At 40.5% G+C, this 19,345-nt stretch overlaps 1 protein-coding gene across 4 annotated transcripts in view; it reads right to left on the bottom strand.

Annotated features, from left to right (window-relative positions):
- Positions 1-9,229: 9,229 nt before the first annotated feature.
- The window catches only part of negr1 (neuronal growth regulator 1), a 156,110-nt gene continuing 145,994 nt past the window's right edge, over positions 9,230-19,345 (bottom strand). For 2 of the 4 annotated variants that reach the window (XM_067513236.1, XM_067513240.1), the window contains one exon: positions 9,230-12,292. In XM_067513236.1, the coding sequence (XP_067369337.1) occupies positions 12,192-12,292 (101 nt within the window). In that variant the 3' untranslated portion in view covers positions 9,230-12,191. The remainder of the gene's footprint in view (positions 12,293-19,345) is intronic. The other 2 variants (XM_067513239.1, XM_067513242.1) reach the window with 1 other exon arrangement.

The following is a 19,345-nucleotide window of genomic DNA, read 5'->3' as shown; positions in this document are numbered from 1 at the left end:
CTGTAAAATGTGGCGCATACCTCTTCAGAGCCATCAAAAGGAAGCTTCAGGGAGAAACTGCATGAGGAGGCATTATCAGGCTTGTCAACACGGCCTGTCTAAAATAAATACCATTTGCATCTTTCTTCTATTTATCATCTGTTGCATTATGCCTGCTGTCCTCTCTCGTTGCTGATTAAATTTCCATTAGCCATGCTTAGTAGTTGTGCTGGGGTGGGAGCTCCTGAAAAATGCTCTTTGAATATGATCGCTGTGAGAGTGTCGAGGTTGGGTAATGACACAGTGGCATGATATATTTTTTTGTGACATACACCGTGTGACAGCGTGTCTTTTTCCAGTGCATTTCTGGCTCCTGTCTTGGCGCTGGCAGGAGGAGAATAGAAATGCAAAAAAAAAAGGCGACTCCATGAGATTGAAGGGGTGGAACAGAGGGAAGATGGACATTTCAATCGAAATGAAAACATCTTTTTGCGTACACCATTCATGTAATAAGATGAGAACCACTGCTTGAGGGTGTTGGGGAAAAATTATCTTCCAGGAAGTGTGTAAGAGCTAAAGCTAAGCCCCTTGCACTGAAAGATAACCATTAAAATGACTTCAAAAGTCTCCGCTTTCGTATGCTTAAATTAACAATCCATGTGTTCAAGCTTAATTGTTTTGAAATACGCACAAATAACCAAACCCGTAAATAGGTACAGAGCTCAATCCCTCAACCCTGCTTAGGAAATCTGGGTTTTATGCTTTTGTTTGCAATAAAAAGAAGAGGAAATGGAAGTTAATTTTAGCTGGAAAATAAGGCAATTGTGGCAGAAACAATTTAAAATGTAATCAACAGGAAATGTAAAAGCCAAGGAGGTAGTGAGTGGGATGCGCAATGAGAAAACAAAAACTGGTGACCATGTTATAGGAGACAGGTGACCACTCTGAGGAAGAAAACAATTGTTTGTGGAGGTATGAAGCTGTAACTTTTTCTAACTAGCTGCACTTTTCCTTGGTTTCCTTAATGGCTCACTGGATTGATTAGTGCAGGGAAGATGGGCGGCCACGCGGCCTGCTGCCTCATTACTCTCAGTTTGCAGGTGTTCTCGATGCTTCGGTGCCCCTGCTGCCTTGGCACAGAGAAGACAGAGGACAGAGACCATACCCACCTCGTTCGTCTTGCGCGCTGTGATGGAGGTCATGCAGGAAAGCATTCTTGCTCAGACTAAGGCACTACGAGTGACAGATGGCGTTGCAGAATGGGAGGGGAATCAGCTCTGCCTCAAAGTGTTTCATTTGTTTTTCATCTCAGTAAGGCGGCTGCAGGCACACTTTTGATGACAGCACCCGCAAGGCTTATTTTATGGTTATGTAAGGCACCCTGACGCCCTGTGTTTGAATTTTACTATATCTTGATGAAACTGTAAATGTGTGTACTGATTGTGTGTTCGTTGTAGGGCCTTTGTCTACGCTTTGGCATGTTTGCTTTAGCAATGCGACAGAATGGTGGTGCAGCCAAACACTGAACATACTGATAATGCTCGCACATCATTTTGTCAAGATGCATTGAAATGTGGAAACAATGCAAAATATGCTCACGTTCACATGCTGGATGAGTCTAGGGGGAAGACTAACGACAGTGTGAGGAATTCAATATCTACTCCTCCTAGAAATGTGTTTTGCCTATACTGTATGTTTTGATCTATAACTGTGACCTCGACCAGGAAAACTGGTCTTGTATGTCTTGTTTAAAAACTACAGTAGTCAAATGTTCGCTGCCGGCAGTGGGCCAGACGGCTTGAGTACCACCATGATACTGATTTGGTGGATTTTCAGCATTATCAACCCATAGTTATGGTTCAGCAGGCCTCCTTCTACCTGCAGGATTGTTATTATCTGGGAGCTTTGTGGTAAATTGGTGACAGCTAGAGGCCATGGAAAATATGACAGGAGCTCGAGCAGGTAATGCAGGTTCAAAACTGGCAGACACCACAGACGAGAAGAGAAAATGTGTTGTTGGCATTGGTGTGTTTGGGGCATGGGGGATTGTTAAAAACATGATTAATTTTGAAATAAAGACAGCAGAAAAATTCTCAAACTTAGTAATTGTACAACACAGGTGGACTCCGACATCACCCACATTCATCCCAAAGGCCACTTTGTTTGGTTTCCAACATAAAGTAACATTGTCTTTGGTTTTAACAAGCACTGATGTCACCTTCTGAGGTGGTACGTTGTCACTGGTGACTGTCTCCAGTAAAGAGATGGTTTCTCTTTGGCTGCCCAAATCCAAACAGGATATGAGTTTGGTTGGACATTGTTACCATTTTGTGATGTGAACTAAGCAATTTTTTGTAACTAATGATCCAACTACAATTGCCTATTGCTAATGTGTCACTATTGTGACACTATTATACTAATTCTTAGAGGTGTATCAAAGATAATCACAGTAAAAAAAAAAAAAATCATCCTCCACAAAACATCATTAGGCACATTTACCTCACTTAGTATGTCCATGAAAAAACAGCTCCAAAGGGAGAAATAATGAATCTGCCAACATCAACAGTAACACTAAACTAAACATCCACTGACATTCAATGCATCATTATGTGATATAATGTCAACAGCTTTACATTTTTATCCTAAATCATTTGCATGGATGATTTCTAGGCCACAGGGTTGTTTAAATACCCATTTGAATTTTATCAGCAAAAGTATTGGAAAGAAATGCAAACAACACAGATTTCTTCTTACAAGCTGACTCCTCAAGTGGCAAAATGTGAGGGCACACCGTCAGCCGAATGGCCGTCCAGCTTGTCACAGTCGTCCTAATTGCCGTGTTAGTGCAGGGATCCGGCTGAGACACAGGTCTCATTATTCAGACTTTCATTTCACAAATACTTTGCAAATTCTTTCTTCCTGACTTCAACTGCTGTCACTTATTGTTCCATCTCGGAGCAGAGTAGTTCTGGATCATAAACTCCATCTCCACACATTTGCATATTCTCACCAGAGCCACAAAGCCTGCACTTGCCTCAGCTGTCTCCTCTGGTGAGAGGGCAGATCATGATAAAAAAAAAAACCTTTCAGGCTTTGCCAATTGCAAGGACATTGCAATTAAGCAATGCGGCCAGACCTGTTGTTTAAGTCTCTTGAATTTATGCAGCTTATTGTTGTGCGGTGCATTATCTTGACAATCTCAGTGGGCTTTAATTATTGGAACACTTAAATTGTGTTGTAGAGTTCATCAGAGCTCTGTAACACTCAACACAGGGCTGCCAAGAAAGAAACAAGTAGGTGGGCGGGGGGCAATTAGAGAGTAGAGCAGCTTCCACTCAACTCTCTTCCCACAGGAATTATGTCCTCACATTTTGGTTCCAGTCAATAATTCGTCCACCGGATTTAACCGTTTGTCATCATACAGACTCCCCACTGCCTATGTCACTGGCTTTTGGAGGGTCTAAAGAGGGCCGTCAGACTGGAATAGTGCATTCAGGTCAGCTCATGGCTCAAGAAATAATAGAATTTCATGGCTGCAATTTTGTTGAGCAATAGAGCAGATAGTTAAAATGAGACTAATAAAGCAGCTCTCTCCCAACAAGTCCTGAAATCTGCAGAGCTCTGATCTAAAGCATTTGTCAGCATGAACAGCAAGGCTGCGACTGTTACAAAATGATTAATATCATAGATTTAGGCACAAAAACTACTTGATTGGGCCACAAGAGCCACATAGTTAAGTTTATTTCTTACTTTGGAAGCTGTTCTAGTCAGATGTAACAATCACTGAACAGCCCATTTATAAATACTGTTTCCATCAAGTTGTACTGATTTCAGCCTTTGACAGTCAGACAGGAGCATTTGGGGAAATATACTGTATGTGATAAGGAGGTGTGGAAATGCAGACGGTATACCCTGAGTTGGGGATGAGGGGACTTTGTAACACGAGGCTCACTTCAGGTTAGATAAAGTAGTTTTTTTTCACCAGAATAAATTTTGTGTTTGGCTTTTATAGTTTCACAGTTGCTTCCAGTAAAGACTTCAAAGGCCAACTGCTGCCTTTAGCTTTAAAGGAAGTGTGTTCAGCTCAGCGAGCAGCTGCTGAGTGGGGGCTCCAGCTGAATCTCCATCCACTGACCATGTGAGCAAAGTTCATAATTAGACTCTTCGTTTTTGTCTTGGTTAATGTTAGGAACATGTCATGGTGATGGGAAACAGATTCCAACACTGTCTCGTGTTAGGAAACTGGGCACAAACAGTGGATTTGTGGGACCTGATAACATCTTAATATATGTCAGAAATATGTAAAGATAGGCTGTTTAAGTAAACAACCCATTTCAGACTTTCTCAGATCTGCATAAAAAACAAACACCTCACCTCGCTGACACTGCTGAAACTGTAAGCTAAAAACTAATAAATCAACTTTTTTTTCCACACAAAGAACTCGGTATTTTCTTTTATGTTTTGTTTTCCATTGTATCTCCTTCTATTAACTTGGTATTATCTCCTCATTAAATGGGTGACTTGATATTTTTAGTCTGTAACATGTTGTTATGAATAAATTATCTAATTCCACTGTGGCCTCAGAGCGAGCGTGTTCAGTCAAACCCTTCTTGCTTGAACACATTTAAAAGCATGAGTGCTGCTGTTGTAAAGGTCACAATAGTTCAGCACAAACACAATTTACAGTCCCATCATCAACTGCCATTTATTAGTATCAAACCACTGCTACAAAATTACATCAAACATAATGAAAATGGACTTGCATACGTGCTATACACAATGGATGTAATTGAAGTACATGGATTTTCTTATTTCTGGACAAATATCAATATATATTTATATATGTTATATATAGATATATGAATGCCACTTAAAGCCATATTTATCATTCCAGTGATCTAGAGCCTAGAAATGTACAACTATCTCCCGGGTGGTTAAAAGACCTTCATACACATTTGAGTGAACATCTCCATCCCAGACTTCTCTTCACATTATTTTTCAGCACAAACAAAAAACAACAACAAAAAAACAAAACAGAATTTGCCCATACAAAATTTTTGTTATACTTTCCCATCGACCTTGTCAAGTCTGTTGTCATTTTTCGAAAAAAATAAATACATAAATATAATCCTTTTACAGAAGCAAACAGAAAAACTGCTGCATCACTCTATTTGAACAAATAGCACGAAGAATGACCTGATGCTAACTGACTTTTGTCTCAATCACCGTTTATAGAACAATGTGAAAATAAGTGAAATAGGATTACATATACTGCCAGTCAAATTATGTCATGTTGTCTGTGGCAACCCGTCCAATCCTTCATGAAAACTGACAGCTGCCTCGGAGCTTCACGTGAAAACACTTTGCAGTGTGTGAGTCAGTCAGCGGCGTCATGGAGCGACCTGGCTTAGATAGCTTGCTTTAAAACCCAGACATTATCTCAGGCTCTGCATCATTGGCTGGCAACTTATTTTCCAGTTCAGTGGAAATAATGAGGGACAGGTTGACAAATACTTGATGCAACCTCTTTTTAAAATAGCATGTCCCCCCCCCCCCCCTACATTGGCAGCTGCCACACTATCAGAGCTTTCAAACTAAATGGAGAGTCACATCAGACAGAAATTCACTGTTTTTGAGAGAAAAGAGTCCTATTAAAAAACATTACCCATTTTTGTTCTCGTTCCATTTAAAAGTGAATATAACTTGTCTAGAGACTGGCTACATGGACAGGAATGTAAGTTTTTGTATCATTCTTTGACAGAAGGTATAGTGTCTGCCTACTGTGCAACAAATGTGTCTACCTAACTGAGCTCTAGCACTCAGGAAACAGAGTTTGTTTGATACTGACAGCTCAGTATGATGCGCAGGGAAGTGGGATGGCGACTGCAGGAGCTCTGGTGTGTAGTATGACACAATCTTCCAGTTAAAACTGACAAAGGCACAGGAAGGGTTTCATTATCCACAGGGTCAGAAGGATTCCCTCTCCAACAACTCCTCCTGCCTCGTCTCTGCTCATGCTGGCCACAGACACCTTTGTGAAGAGCCGAGCACTTTGACACCGTGTTAATCGTCTCCATAACCTACGGGACATACTGCCTTAAATTAGCTGCAGGTTAGTGCGGTTTTACATACATTCATTTGAGAATAAATCATTGAGAATAAAACGTGCAAACAACCAGCATCGAGCGGTCAAATCACGACAAAGCTCTAGGTGCTGAAAAGTAATTGTTTTAAAAATTGTATTAGCTGCGAAACCTATTGTCAGTGTTTTTCTTTTAAGACTGTAAATGCCACTTGCAATATGTTGCCTCACCTCCCTTCATTGGCTCACATAGGCACCACAGTGCGTGTTCTGCAGTAACACACTGTAGCCGAGTGTCACAATAGTGTCTGAGTTTGTTATGATGTTTCCCACCCTGTCATCCAGAGCCACATTTCATCTGCAAAATATAATTCTTGCTGTTTGTTTCAACTCTGATGTTTTTTTTACTGGAGCAGGATAACTGCAGATAGTGTAAGGTACAGTGTGTCAATCAAAAAAAAACAAAACAAAACAAAAACAGATTAATAAATGTGACTTTTAAATAAGTGCCTGCCCATTCTGAAGCAAAAAACTAGGAGAATTTGCACATACGTTTTAACCTAATAACATCCACGATGAGGATGAGCTCTGCTTCCGTTTCCCTGGAAGATAAATACACAACAACAATTCCTTAATCACAATGATTTATTCTGATTACTTTTAACTGTATTTAATTCAGTTTTCTATGCTATTTTGGGGTTACACCTGTCACAATAATTGTTAATAATGTTTTATTAAACCACCTGTCTTCAGAAAAGCACAAATACATAGCACTACAGTAACTGTAAATGTAAATTCTGTAACCTGCTGTATGTGAAGTGCTGCACTTTACTTCTGTGCTGAGCTGAAATTCTATATTTACAACAAAAAGATTGCACATGAGCTTTATCTTGGGTTATGTCACTAATGCTCAAAATGAGGGATGCTTCCGATTGATAAAACATTTAAAGGCACATTCAGTACATGTCCCCCATTGAGTTTCACTTAAACAATTGTTGTCTCATAATGCAACAAATCCAAACTTGTAACAAATGCATTCAGATAGAACTGTGTAAGTCTCGAGGTGACAACAGGAGGACGGTTGGAAAGAGGGCAATTTAAAAAGCCATGGTGGGGCAGGTGGTGTCATAATAATTCGCACTAGCATGAATATTTAAAATCCTCTTATCTTACATTTAAAAGTGGGGAGATTTATTTTCTCCCACTGTCAGCAGGGAGCTCGAGGTGAGGCAGTGATCTCTGCAGGTGGGAGCTGTGGCCTCTTTTCGGTCTCTACATCCACACGACTCTTTTATGAGGCAGGTCACACACAACAGTGGATGGTTTAGTCAAGAATGCATCCAGGTCATAGGATGCTCGAGAGCCCTGCGCTGCTGGGAAAAGATATAATCTACACCAGATGCATTATGGGAATGGAGCAGTAGTTTATCATTGTAAATTTCTCCAGATCGCAGACACTGAGCGACACACTCGAGTCTATGATGAAGATGCAGTGCAAATGGTGCTTAATCCTATGTACTGTGGCATCTGGCCATCTGGGCTCAGGAGGATTTATGCAGTGCTTGAGGCCAGAGGGGAGGGGATCAAATATGCATGATACGGCACAATTAAGATGACTCAATAACTCAAATCACGCTATACAAACTACAGACTGATGTGTCCCTCACCGCCTCAGCTTGGAGAAGAGTCTCAGGACAATAAACAAAACAGTGAAAGCTGTGGGCACATAAAATGCAATAAACAAATTAGGACAGTATTTGTTTTTCCACAATCTAAAATATGTTTTGATTTACATGTTTCTAAGGACAAGCATAACAGCTACAGATATTATCATCCAAACTGATCCACAATTTATCTGGTTGTAATATTTTTACATAGTTAGAAAAAAAGTGCTGGTCAGTCCTGAATTCCAAAGATTATGATTATTAAACACAGGGATTGTGACTCTTACCTACACTCTGTAAGTGCACATGTATAGATCAGTCCTCGGTTGGAATTTTGCAGTCAGCTAACATTAGATTGTTTATTGACCAGCAGACCCCTTACACAGTGCTGGTCTTTGTGAACAGTGAAAGGAGTTTCTATAAATTGAATAGAATTGAAAATTGAAAGTACAGAGTGCGATGTTTCCTCTCTAAATGACCATCTTTGGCCCAACAGACATACAAGATCCAAATCTTCAGCTAATTCACTGAATTAATGTTAACTTATACCATAAAAACAATTAAAAACTGTCAAATCAAACAGCTTTGATTTCTTGTTGTCATGGTGGTATTCAGACCCAGGTTTTTTTTTATTTAAAATAGATAAAACTTCAATTTCTGTCCATCTCTCTGCACTGTTTAAAGGACAACCATAACACAAAGTTGAGACGCAGTTTTAGAATTTTTTTCAAAGTTTACAAAAAATGGAAATCTGCGTCTACCGCATGCATTCTCTGTTTTGAATATTAATAAAAGTTTCTTTGCTATGTCTACACTAGACTGCAGTCCACCTGTGCCAAATCTAACTGATTGGAAAGGTACACACCTGTGTATATAAGCTTGTCAGGACTAACACCAAGACATGAGGTTTGGGGAACTATTCATCCGTACGGCAGCGACAGAACTGAAGGACACAAGGAAAACACAAGAGGAAAACCTGCTCCCGGGTGCATGGGACCTGAAACTGGGGTGACAGTTCAGCAGCATGATCCAAAGCATACACTCAGCTCAACACTGGAGTGGCCTAACCAAAACCCAGACTTAAAGCCCAAAGACCATCTGTGGAGAGACCTGAAGATGGCAGTTTACAGACACTTCCCATTCAATCTGATGGAGCTTGACAGGATCTGCCAGCAAGAATGGGATAAACCGCCTAAATCCAAGTGTGAGAAGCTTGTAGAGACTTACCCAAGAAGCCTCAAAGCTGTTATGGCTGCTAAAGGAGTTTCTGAGAAGTACTGAGAAAGGGAGAACATCCTACAAACACATTTTTACTTTGTGGTAACGAGTTACTGAATGTAGACTCATTTTATCAATTTAAATTTGAAGCTATAACACAATGCAATGTGCAAAAACTGAATGATTTCTGAAGCCTCTGTGTGTTTTACAGTGTTACTGTTACGCTCTGGCTAAAACACAGTGATGATGACAAACCCTGTTGAGTGCTCATTAACTCAGATATGGGTTTATATTGTAACATGAAGACTTTTATTGCAAATAATAGTGATTTGATAAAAGGGACTTGTTAATACCATTATTCAAAATAACCAACATCCAGTACATTTCATATAGAATACTAGCATGGTCTTAAGTGCTTAAACAAGCAACCAACATAACTTCAGACTGTCATCAATGTGCCACAATAACTATCATGACTCTGATCAGCAAAGTTGAATCAAATAAACCACAAACAAACATAGCCTGGTGATCTATAGGAGGTATGTATTTTTAGACCAGGTTTAAGAACCAAAAGTTTGGAAAAACTGATTCCATTCATAAGAAGTATGAATATCTGTAAAATGGCCACCTCAAAAACACAGGTATAACTTTGACATGCAGCACAACCATACTTCTCTGCACATCGTCAAACACGCAAGTGTGTGAAAACTATGACTACACACTGGCTCTAAAGATCCAAATATACACACATTGACTCTGTTCTATAATACTGTTATATTGGTTCACACCCACCCTCTCTGTTTCAAAAAGTAGGTAATTTGATTGCAAACATTGTTCTTTTAAATGTACTCATCTGACAAAAAAATCAACAACAGTTATGGCATCTAAATGAACCCCACAACATTATAAACCATGCCATACTGTACCTCATTCAAATAAATGTCACATATCCAGTTTTACTGGTTTCAAATGTAGATTTTATACATTGTTTTCATAAAGGAAGAGAATAAATATATTTCTGACCCATTTTCATTATACCTTAACATTTAAACAAGATCATATGGTGCAGTACTTGTATAATTTGTAAAACAAGCTGAGAACAATTTCAGTACAAACAAATGAAAAAATAAAATAAAATAAAAATTTTGCAGACCTGAAAATAAATCACCACAAAACGTAGAAATAATAACAGTGTTTGTGCTTTATGTCTTTTAACTGCGATGGCTATTTCTCTATAGGGTTGCAGTTACAAGTTCGTGTGAAAATGCCGCGTTAACTCCATCGCGGGACATAAAATAACACGATCCGAATCCAAACAAGACTTGCAAACATGTTAACCTGTACGACAAATACTGCATTTTTATAAGATACAACTGGCTTATTTGAAAATACCTGCGTGAGCCTAAAGTTGATTGATTTAATTTCGACACAATACAATGCCTAATTAGAAAGATAAGTCAGATAATGGTTTATAAACACTCAATCATTTCATAATCATAATATGTTAAACAAATGAGTTGTAGTTCAGCTTCAGGAACTGTCCTTGTAGAGGAGGTTAATTTATGGTACTATTAAGGCATTACAGTGCAGTATCTCTGCTTACACCATGGATAGAAGATACTTATGTATGAATATGCCACACTGACAATCTTTTTTTAGCTTTATGGTTGATTTGCATGAACAAGAAGTTTTTTCTATCAAATGACCCCATGTTTCAAATCTTTTTGAACGTTTGTGGAGGTTCCCTGGCCCTGTTGACAATGATCATTTACTTCTGTTACACATGCTCATCCTGGAGGAGCTCTGAGCCCCTTAGGCCATGTTTGTAATGATAAGCATGTTTAAAATATTTATTTTGTGTTGCTCATAATTAATATGAGAAGGAGATCAAAGCAGCATTCATTATTTACTTTTTTTTTTTACAGTACCTAACCATATACTGTATGATGGTTGTTTACCAGAAATCTCACCTTTGGCTCTTGGGATTTTCATAATTTGTAAACTGCAACCATGAAGTATATATTGTACTGTAATATATTACCTATTAAAGAGAAATAAGATGCAGTGCTGCAGAGCCCCGCTTTCCCGTTATCCATTACCTAAGTTTTATGTGAAATGCTGAAGCCAAAAACTTCAACAGTGTGCAGCTGTGAGTTCTCAGCCAGATGATCAGTAGGTACCCAGCAAAATCAGAGACAAAACGCTTTGCTCAGATGCCTACTAAAGGTGGCATGCTTCAGGGAACTGCATCTTTAAAAGAAAAGCTTACACCTGTTTAATTTGGGTCTGCTTTTTTTTCTCAACTGAAACATTCATGTACAGTATATGGTAAAATAATGAATATAATGTGATGTTCATATTTTTTTGAGGAAAAATGTAAACATAGGGCATCGATGTTCCTCCCTTCGCACTGTACAAAGTCATGAACCATGTCAATGTTCTTGGTTGTATGAGAAAAGCTGGTCCCACTTTAAAACATAAGCCTACACTATATCAAAATATAAAGATACAATACAGTATACTTTGCTACTTTGACGGCTGCCTGATCAAATCTGTTAGGCAGGCACAGTAATGGAAGGATCCATTTCAGAATACAATAAAGCACACCTTCAACACTGTTCACCCATCTATTGAGTAGTCATGACAATACAGGGCCTGAAAAAGCTCTGTCTTTTTGTTCTTTTGTTTTTTTCTTTTTTCCTGTATTTTTCAAGCACACTCCATAATTGGAATTTGTATTGTTAGCATCTAAATGTCTTTCCTTTGTTCTTCAACCCATAATACATTCAGTACAACATTGCTATGGTAATTTTTTTGTACTGAGAGACTTGGCACAATTGCTTCATTTTAGCCATGTACAAAAACGGATGAAAATGTCAATTTTGCGCCATTGCCTCTCAGAGAAACAGGCATGAAAGTAACTCATTTGGAGGTTTGGGGGCTTTTGATATGATTGGAGGTGGAGTGGGGCTGCGGGTGAGCACTGATTCACAAGATGGTCAATTACTCAGAAAAAGAAAAGAAAACCTAAGAGAGAGAAAATAATAATTATTAAAAAAAAACATAGTATTTACATGACAGAATTTTCACCAAAAAGCAAAGAAAGAAAATCCCCAAACAAGGTAACGCTGATTATTTTCCCTTCACTGCTTTTCAACAAATTGTACCAGATTGGATTCCAGCCATCAGCAATGTCAAAAAGGATTCATAAATGCTCTCGACAGTCATTGTGTCTGGGCTGGCCTCTGCTAGTACATGCTGATGAATGAGGAGAGAGCCAGGACCAGGTATCGGCAGGCCAGCGGGACGTGTGCACTTCCTGTGCTCCCATAGGGTGCAGTGTTGGGCGCTGTGGGCAGGAAACAAGAGAAGCTCTGATTAGTTGTGATTGCACTTTTACTCTGTCGAGCCCACGATTTGCAAACCCGCAGTCAGCTATGTATGCTGCTTCCAAATGAGACTGTAAAAACTGCAATTATTGTTGTTCCACTGCCAGTGATTTGAGTTTTAAGAGAAACTTGGACTCAAGTCACAGGTGCTACTGTATGTTCCGGACACTGGTAGAAGAAGGACTGAGATCCTTTAATTGTAAAGTATCAATGCCAAAATGTAAGTCCTGCATTTAATTTAGAAATAACCTCAGCTTCATGTACTTAAAATATCGGGAGTCAAAGTCCAAATTCATATATTGACCCTTGTGACACGCATAATCATATTAGATTAAATTAATACTACAGTGTCTAACTAACATTACACTCTTGCAACTGACTTACAGTAAGTGAAGCTGCTGAACAAATTTTGCTGCTTCATAAACAGTTTGGTAGGTAAGTCCAATAATTTCTCAACCTGGAGGTCAGTCTGAGGAGCCGGGAGATCAATGAAGACAAGTCAAGTCAATTTCAGAGCAGATTTAACAACAGCACCTTTTGACCAAAACACTTTACAGAGAAATAACACTTTTTAAAAAAGGAAAACATGACATGAAATCAATACAGACTGAGAATGAGTTATTTTGGAAAACATCCATTTGAATAAGATTATTTAAAAGACAAAAGCCGTAGCGATAAATTCTGCTACAGGAATTTATATTCATTGTATTCATTCCATTTAACCTACTGGGCCTCAAACTGCTGTGTTGTTAGGGGTCACAGTTTGAAAATTGAGGAAAGCACTAGTTTAACTTTTAACAGTGTCTAGCAAATACAGGCTAATTTTTCATGCACTTGCACCATACTTGCTTATCCTTTTTTGATTAAACTAAGTTAGTGTAAGTGGAGACTCCACTTACACTAAGGCAGTTTAATTGGTGGGACGAAACACAGGTACCCCGAGGAAGCACATGTTTTTAATGTCACCTCAGAGCTGACGGTTTCGGCTTGACTGACAGCTTTTGCAATCCTGTTGGCCGGGACAACTTATGCTGTTATTATTCTTATTGTTCCATGGATTTCTGTGACAACATATCTTTTTAACCATGGCTCCACTTTCACGTGACTAGAGGTCTAATCAGACTGAGTAACTGAAAACACCAGTGTTGGTCCTTTAATCTGAAAATGGAACTACAATTTTATGGAGCTGCAAAGGCAAAATTAAGAGGAATAGCGAGACTAATGCATTTTACTATGATACATTGTGTAGCAGAATAAGTGGTTGCATTAAATATCTTGCCTAATTGTGTCTACAATCTCTTCTAAAATCTCCTAAAACACTTCATTCTTTAATAGTTTGGTGTAAAATTCAGCATCAGTTGAAGGCTGCACAAATTCCTCACATCGCTACTGATGGCAGCTTTGTTTTGTGCTGTTTGTGCTTCTCTGACCAGCGGACAGCCACAGTAATATGAACAGGTCTCTCTGGAGAGCTGCGTCAGGCGAGCAGAGAGGGAGAAGGCAGCCTTTCATTAGTAGGGGCTACTCTGCCTACTGAAAACAGACACTTTCTTTGAGCTTGTAGCTCAATAAAGCACACCTCACAGGTTACAAAACAAGCTCTCCCTCAGCGAAACACACGTATACAGTATCTGCGCATACAGGTCACATGCATGCCTGCACACACACACACACGCACACGCACACACATACAGCCAAAGCAAAGCAGTGCAAACAGACTCTGCTCTACCAGGGGAAATCATGTGGTGCACAGTCCATATCAGCAGGGTGCCTCTATTTACACAACCATATAATTAGTTCACAATGTAACTCCTGTGATGTGGACCTCATGTACCACAGGCACAACAAACCACACGCATGATTACAAACACACATTCTGTAACACACGGATGAAATTTTGAACATGTAAAGTCATTTTGTCTTGTGTTTCTAAGGTTTGAAAAATGCTCATTTTTGCACCAATTCCAGAAGCAGATCATTAATCCGAACTGTGCTGTTGCCGTTGTGGACTTTGTATTTATTCAATAAGAACCTGTGCTGCTTGTCATCAGAATGGAATATGGTTGTTGGTGTGTTAAAATAAATATGATGCTGAGATTGATCTTTTTTTACCAACATAATAGCTTGTTGGTGACAATTTTCACAGTAGATACCAGGGAGAGCGAGAGAGAGAGAGAAAAAGATACATATCCCATTATCACCTGACACTGCACTGCTTTTACCTAATATTTCCAAGCGTTATTTGTTGGCACTGAAGTTGTTTACCTATTAGAGTGAAAACTAAAGCTCTGCTGACAGACAGAAATGGGTAAAAAAAAAAAAGGAAAAGAAGTGAATAGAGGAGCATAGATGGGTGCAAATTTTGATAATGTGTGTGTTAGATGTGGGGCTGGCCTGTGTAAACTGCACCCCCCCCTTCTGTCTCCTTGTCTTTCTATCTTAGCCTCCCCTTTCTACCTGACTCTCCGTCTTTGTATCTGTCCTCTCTTGCTCTCTCTCTCTCTCTTCTCCTATCCAAAGTACAGGATAATGACACAGTTTTCCTGGGCTATGAGAGTGAGCAGAGAAACGGTAACCATAGCAACAGCTCCTGTCCTGCTCAGCCAGCCCACTGTTGCTGGAGCCTGAGTGTGCTGCATTTTGCTAGTCACGCTAGCAAAATCTTTTGGGGTGTATGTGTGTATATGAAGTAGCTCTGGGTGGGGAATAGGCAGATGTCACAAATTCCCTTCTTCGGTTTCCCGTCTGATCGGTGTCAGTTTCGGGCTAAGTAAAGTTGGCAGTAATCGCATTATTTCTTAAACAAAGCCTTTAATGGAGCAGTTAGGAGTTCACAAGGTAATTATTGGATCTTTGCTAAGGCTAATGTTGACTAGGCTAGACAGTGTAACAATTCCTCAGGAGGGGGACTATAAAGCCAGCCTGGGTATAGTCAGTGTCACTGAGTTCCTGCCTCCTCACAGTGTTTGATTCTGAGCTTGTTTAATATCTCCCTGTGTCACTGCGAAAAGCAGAGGCCTCCATTGTTTTGACTGTGTGGGTTGCAACTTGCCATTTTAATTAACTCCTCAACCAGGAAGTGCCTGCAACAACGCTACTACACTTATTAACTTGAAGGGAATAGAGGGGAAAAGACACAGGGAGAGAGCGAGTGCAGGAAAAAAGACAGATACGGGGGAGAAGAATGGGGAATCAAAGGAAGAGAGAGCCGGGAAAAAAGACAGTGATTGAAAGAGGAGCGAGAGTGAGGCTGCAGCAGCAATGGGCTGGAGAAAGAGAGAGAAGGGGGTTCTGACTAAGCTCCACCTCTTTGGGGGTAGAATTTAATTGCCATGTACATCAGCAGTGAGCTACAATGAAGTACCAGAATCCCAGACAATATATCATAGAGAAACCAACAATGTCAAGATGCGCAAATGCTGGGAAGACAAGCAGCGCTCCAAAGGGAGAGAAGCAGAGGAGATAAGTGGAGATGAAAGCGATATGCTACAATTACTGTTTTGCAACAAGAATTGAAATGAAAAACTAAACCCTCCCCAGCACTGGGCAGAGTCAAATGGAAATAACAATCCCTGCGTCTCTCCTCCTGATTCAGGACTGGAGCCATCATCTTTAAATAGTGTGCTGGGAGTATGAGTGTCACACTCTCTCTCGCGTCCTTCTTCTCTCCACGTTATCCCTCCCAAATCTCCACCGACAGCAGTTTTGTCACCCACATATCATATGCACAACAAATGCTAAGGCCCTGAACCTCAGTCACCGTAGACACAGATTATGAATCATAGTGAAATATGTGACTGTGACACTCGATGCTGGGTTTATGATATGTACCAACTTGAATGCTACACACTGCACGGCTATTCACTGGAACATTGTCATTCCTTAAGTAATAGCATGAATTCCTTCCGTTCCTGTTTTAAACCTATCACACACTGAGTTTGGAGGCTTTGTGAAAACAGGGGCTCCATTCACAAATCCTCACTCCTGTACTTTATGCCTTAAGCTTCACACATGTTCCTAAACACATGCACTGCAAAAGGCAAGAACAGAAAAAAGTGCCCCATGTTTTTGTATTGGATTAAGTGTCCAATTCATTCATTTGTCATTTAACGGATGATTCATCCAACGTGTTGGTCATATCCTCCAAACAGGCTGTCACGAGTGGCGCGCAGACGGCAGTCAGCCAGGCAGCATCCCAATCCCCCGAGGACACGGCTACAGAGATGGGCTCTTTGGAGCACGAGGGTAGGGGGGAGGGGTTCGGTGTCCTTGACCATCAATCAGTGGCCTCTGGCCCACCCCCCCTACAGCTCCCCCGAGAAAGCCCACATGAGACACCCCTGAGCCAGAACTGATCCTGTTCACGCCACACTGTAAATCGGGCTAAATCCCTCTACATGCAAGGTTCACAGCAGCCACCAAGGGTGTATTTACCACACTACAGAAAATACTCAAAGCAGGTTTTTGGGGCAATTCACTGGTGTTCTATAAAGAATATTAATTCAATATAATGCAACACTTACGATATTTGATAACGGGATGGCGCATCTTCAAAGAATACGCCATGCTTCACTGTCACACCAAGAGTGTGCAAACACTTTATAGAAAGCGATCAAGCCATTTTCCAAGCTTCAGTCCACTGGCAGTGACATACATTTATCCCCTAACCATTCATCATACACCCCCTTGCCTATAGCAGCCTGCCATACTGAGTTGGTTGCCCAATTGTCTGGCTGACCTATCAGCTCATTCATCCATTTCTTTCTCTATTCCGAGTGTCCTAGCAAAATGTTCATCATGAGCAGATATGATGTTCAAAAGTCATCACCTTCATCTCCCGCTGTGATCATCACACACTTCTGCTCCACATAGCCCTCACTCACATGGACCTTCGAGCTCATTAGCCCCACCAATCATTTGCATTAGTGTTGGTAATGAAAAGCCTCCATTAATAAGATGGCCTTTAGAGATCATTTACACTCCTCCGCCTCCCAGCACTGCCATATTCTCACCCCTTTTCCATCGTGCTCCCTCTCTCTCTTAACATCCTGGTACCTGCCGGTTATCAACACCCAGCAAAATGCTTTTGGGGCTGAAACTTGGACTCTTAATAGCTCCTCTCAGCATCAGTATAGCTCTGAAGTGAATGAGCGAGAGAGACGGGTCACCTGATAGCTTACTGAGTGAGTGGTAGGCTCTCGATTGCAGGCAGGCTTTGGCCCTGAGCTTGACTTAATCAGTGCCTCTGTGGGGTATCTGGACACATAAGAGAGCCTTCAGCACAGTGTGAGCTCGAAGAAGGAATCCCGACAGAGAAGATATTTCCGGCGTTCTCCACACAGATACAGTTCCATTTCATTATTGATCGACCACTCTCTTACAGTCTCCCCCATTCCTCCTTCTTCTGCAACAGAACATACAATATATGTATTTGCCTTTTATTTAAAATGAATAGTCAAGTGATGAGCCTGGCATTTGAAGAAATGCACAATTCTGAGTGACCTACCAGTATGTTTATAGCATCTATCAATTCAAGGACATGCTTTATGCAGGAAATCAGTGAACTTGCAAATGATGTACTTTATATGCAAGCCTGATGGATAAATCTCCATTTTAAAATGTTTTATAAAATTTCCCTTGCAGGTTTTTTTTTTCTAAATCTAGAGAGTAAATCCACATCAGCACGTTCTGGGAATTAAAAAAAAAAAAAAAAAAAGCAGTACAGTGTGGATTGATACTTCAAGCAAGCGTTTTTAATCACAGCATTTCCAAAAGCATAATTACTCCATGACTCTGGCTGCTCTCGCTAAATCTGTTTAATGTTAGAGGCTTAATAAAATGCACAGGGACACAAACAAATGGCGTCAGCATGAAGCAAGTTCATGCAGCCCCACTTTTCCTTTCTCTCTCTCACTCTTCCCCTCACAGTGTCGCTATAATAATCTCCCTCTTATATTTGGGTCTCTCACTCCCACTCTCTCTAATAATTCCCCATGCCCCTCATCTCTCCCTCACTTTTTAATGCTTATCAGGGTTTTATTTCTGTGCGAGTCCTGCTGCAGGCCCAAGGATTTCGCTGACTCAGCCACCGCTTAGCTCCCACACCCCTGTGATGACAGCGACAATCTGGCCAGTTATGAGGAATGTCTTACGACAAACCAATGCTACTTGCATCCCCATGGGCTGCTCTATCAATACACACTGATAACATCTGAGCGCCTACCAGGAGGCAACCCCCTCTTCCTGCTCTCTCCGTTCTGCCCATCTTATTCGCCTGTAGCCTCCTAAAATAGCAATTCCCCGCTGTTATGTATGTGGGATTATGATAAGACAGCTCTCTTTTATCAATTTCCATTATGGTGCAGATAACACACCAGGACTGAATGTAGAGGGTTAAGTGCATTTTCTTCTTGATGGATATAAGATAACTTTATCACTGCAGACTGCCTGGTTATCACAGTTCACCTGGGGCTAGTTGAACCTGACTGGAATTTGCTCACGCTGAGCATCTCTACACAGGCACACGAGCTGCGGCCAGAAATTGCTCAAAGGGCCATACTGTATGCAGAGTAATCCATATTTTTTGTTCATATTTACCTACCCTGAGCTGTTAATTGATTTTTCTCAGATCAATTTGGTGGTTTACAGAAATTGTTGGACCAAAAAGGGTGAAATCAATTGCCAAGTGATTAGCATGTGCAGTGGATTATTTCTAGCTGAGGCAATCTGAGACATGAAGCACAAGGAGAAGAGACGCAATTCAATGGAGGCACACGCCATATGTTTACGTTAATTATTGCTAGCTCCAAGTCTGCTTTATAGGGTGTACGCCCATAGGCTGTGTGAGTGTTACACATGAAATATTCCTTTATTGCCAAGACAGAACCTGAGGCAGGGAATGCACTCCAGTCTCTACTCCCCACCTTGTTGCCGACTGCCTGCGGGAGGTTCAGATAAAAGCTATAGAGTCCTGAAGTGAGCACCATTGATTCAGAGGGGCATTTTATACAGCA

Source organism: Channa argus, chromosome 8 (genome assembly GCF_033026475.1).
Source record: "Channa argus isolate prfri chromosome 8, Channa argus male v1.0, whole genome shotgun sequence".
NCBI lineage: Eukaryota > Metazoa > Chordata > Actinopteri > Anabantiformes > Channidae > Channa > Channa argus.
Note: the sequence above shows the minus strand (reverse complement) of the source record. Positions and strands in the feature narration are given on the sequence as shown.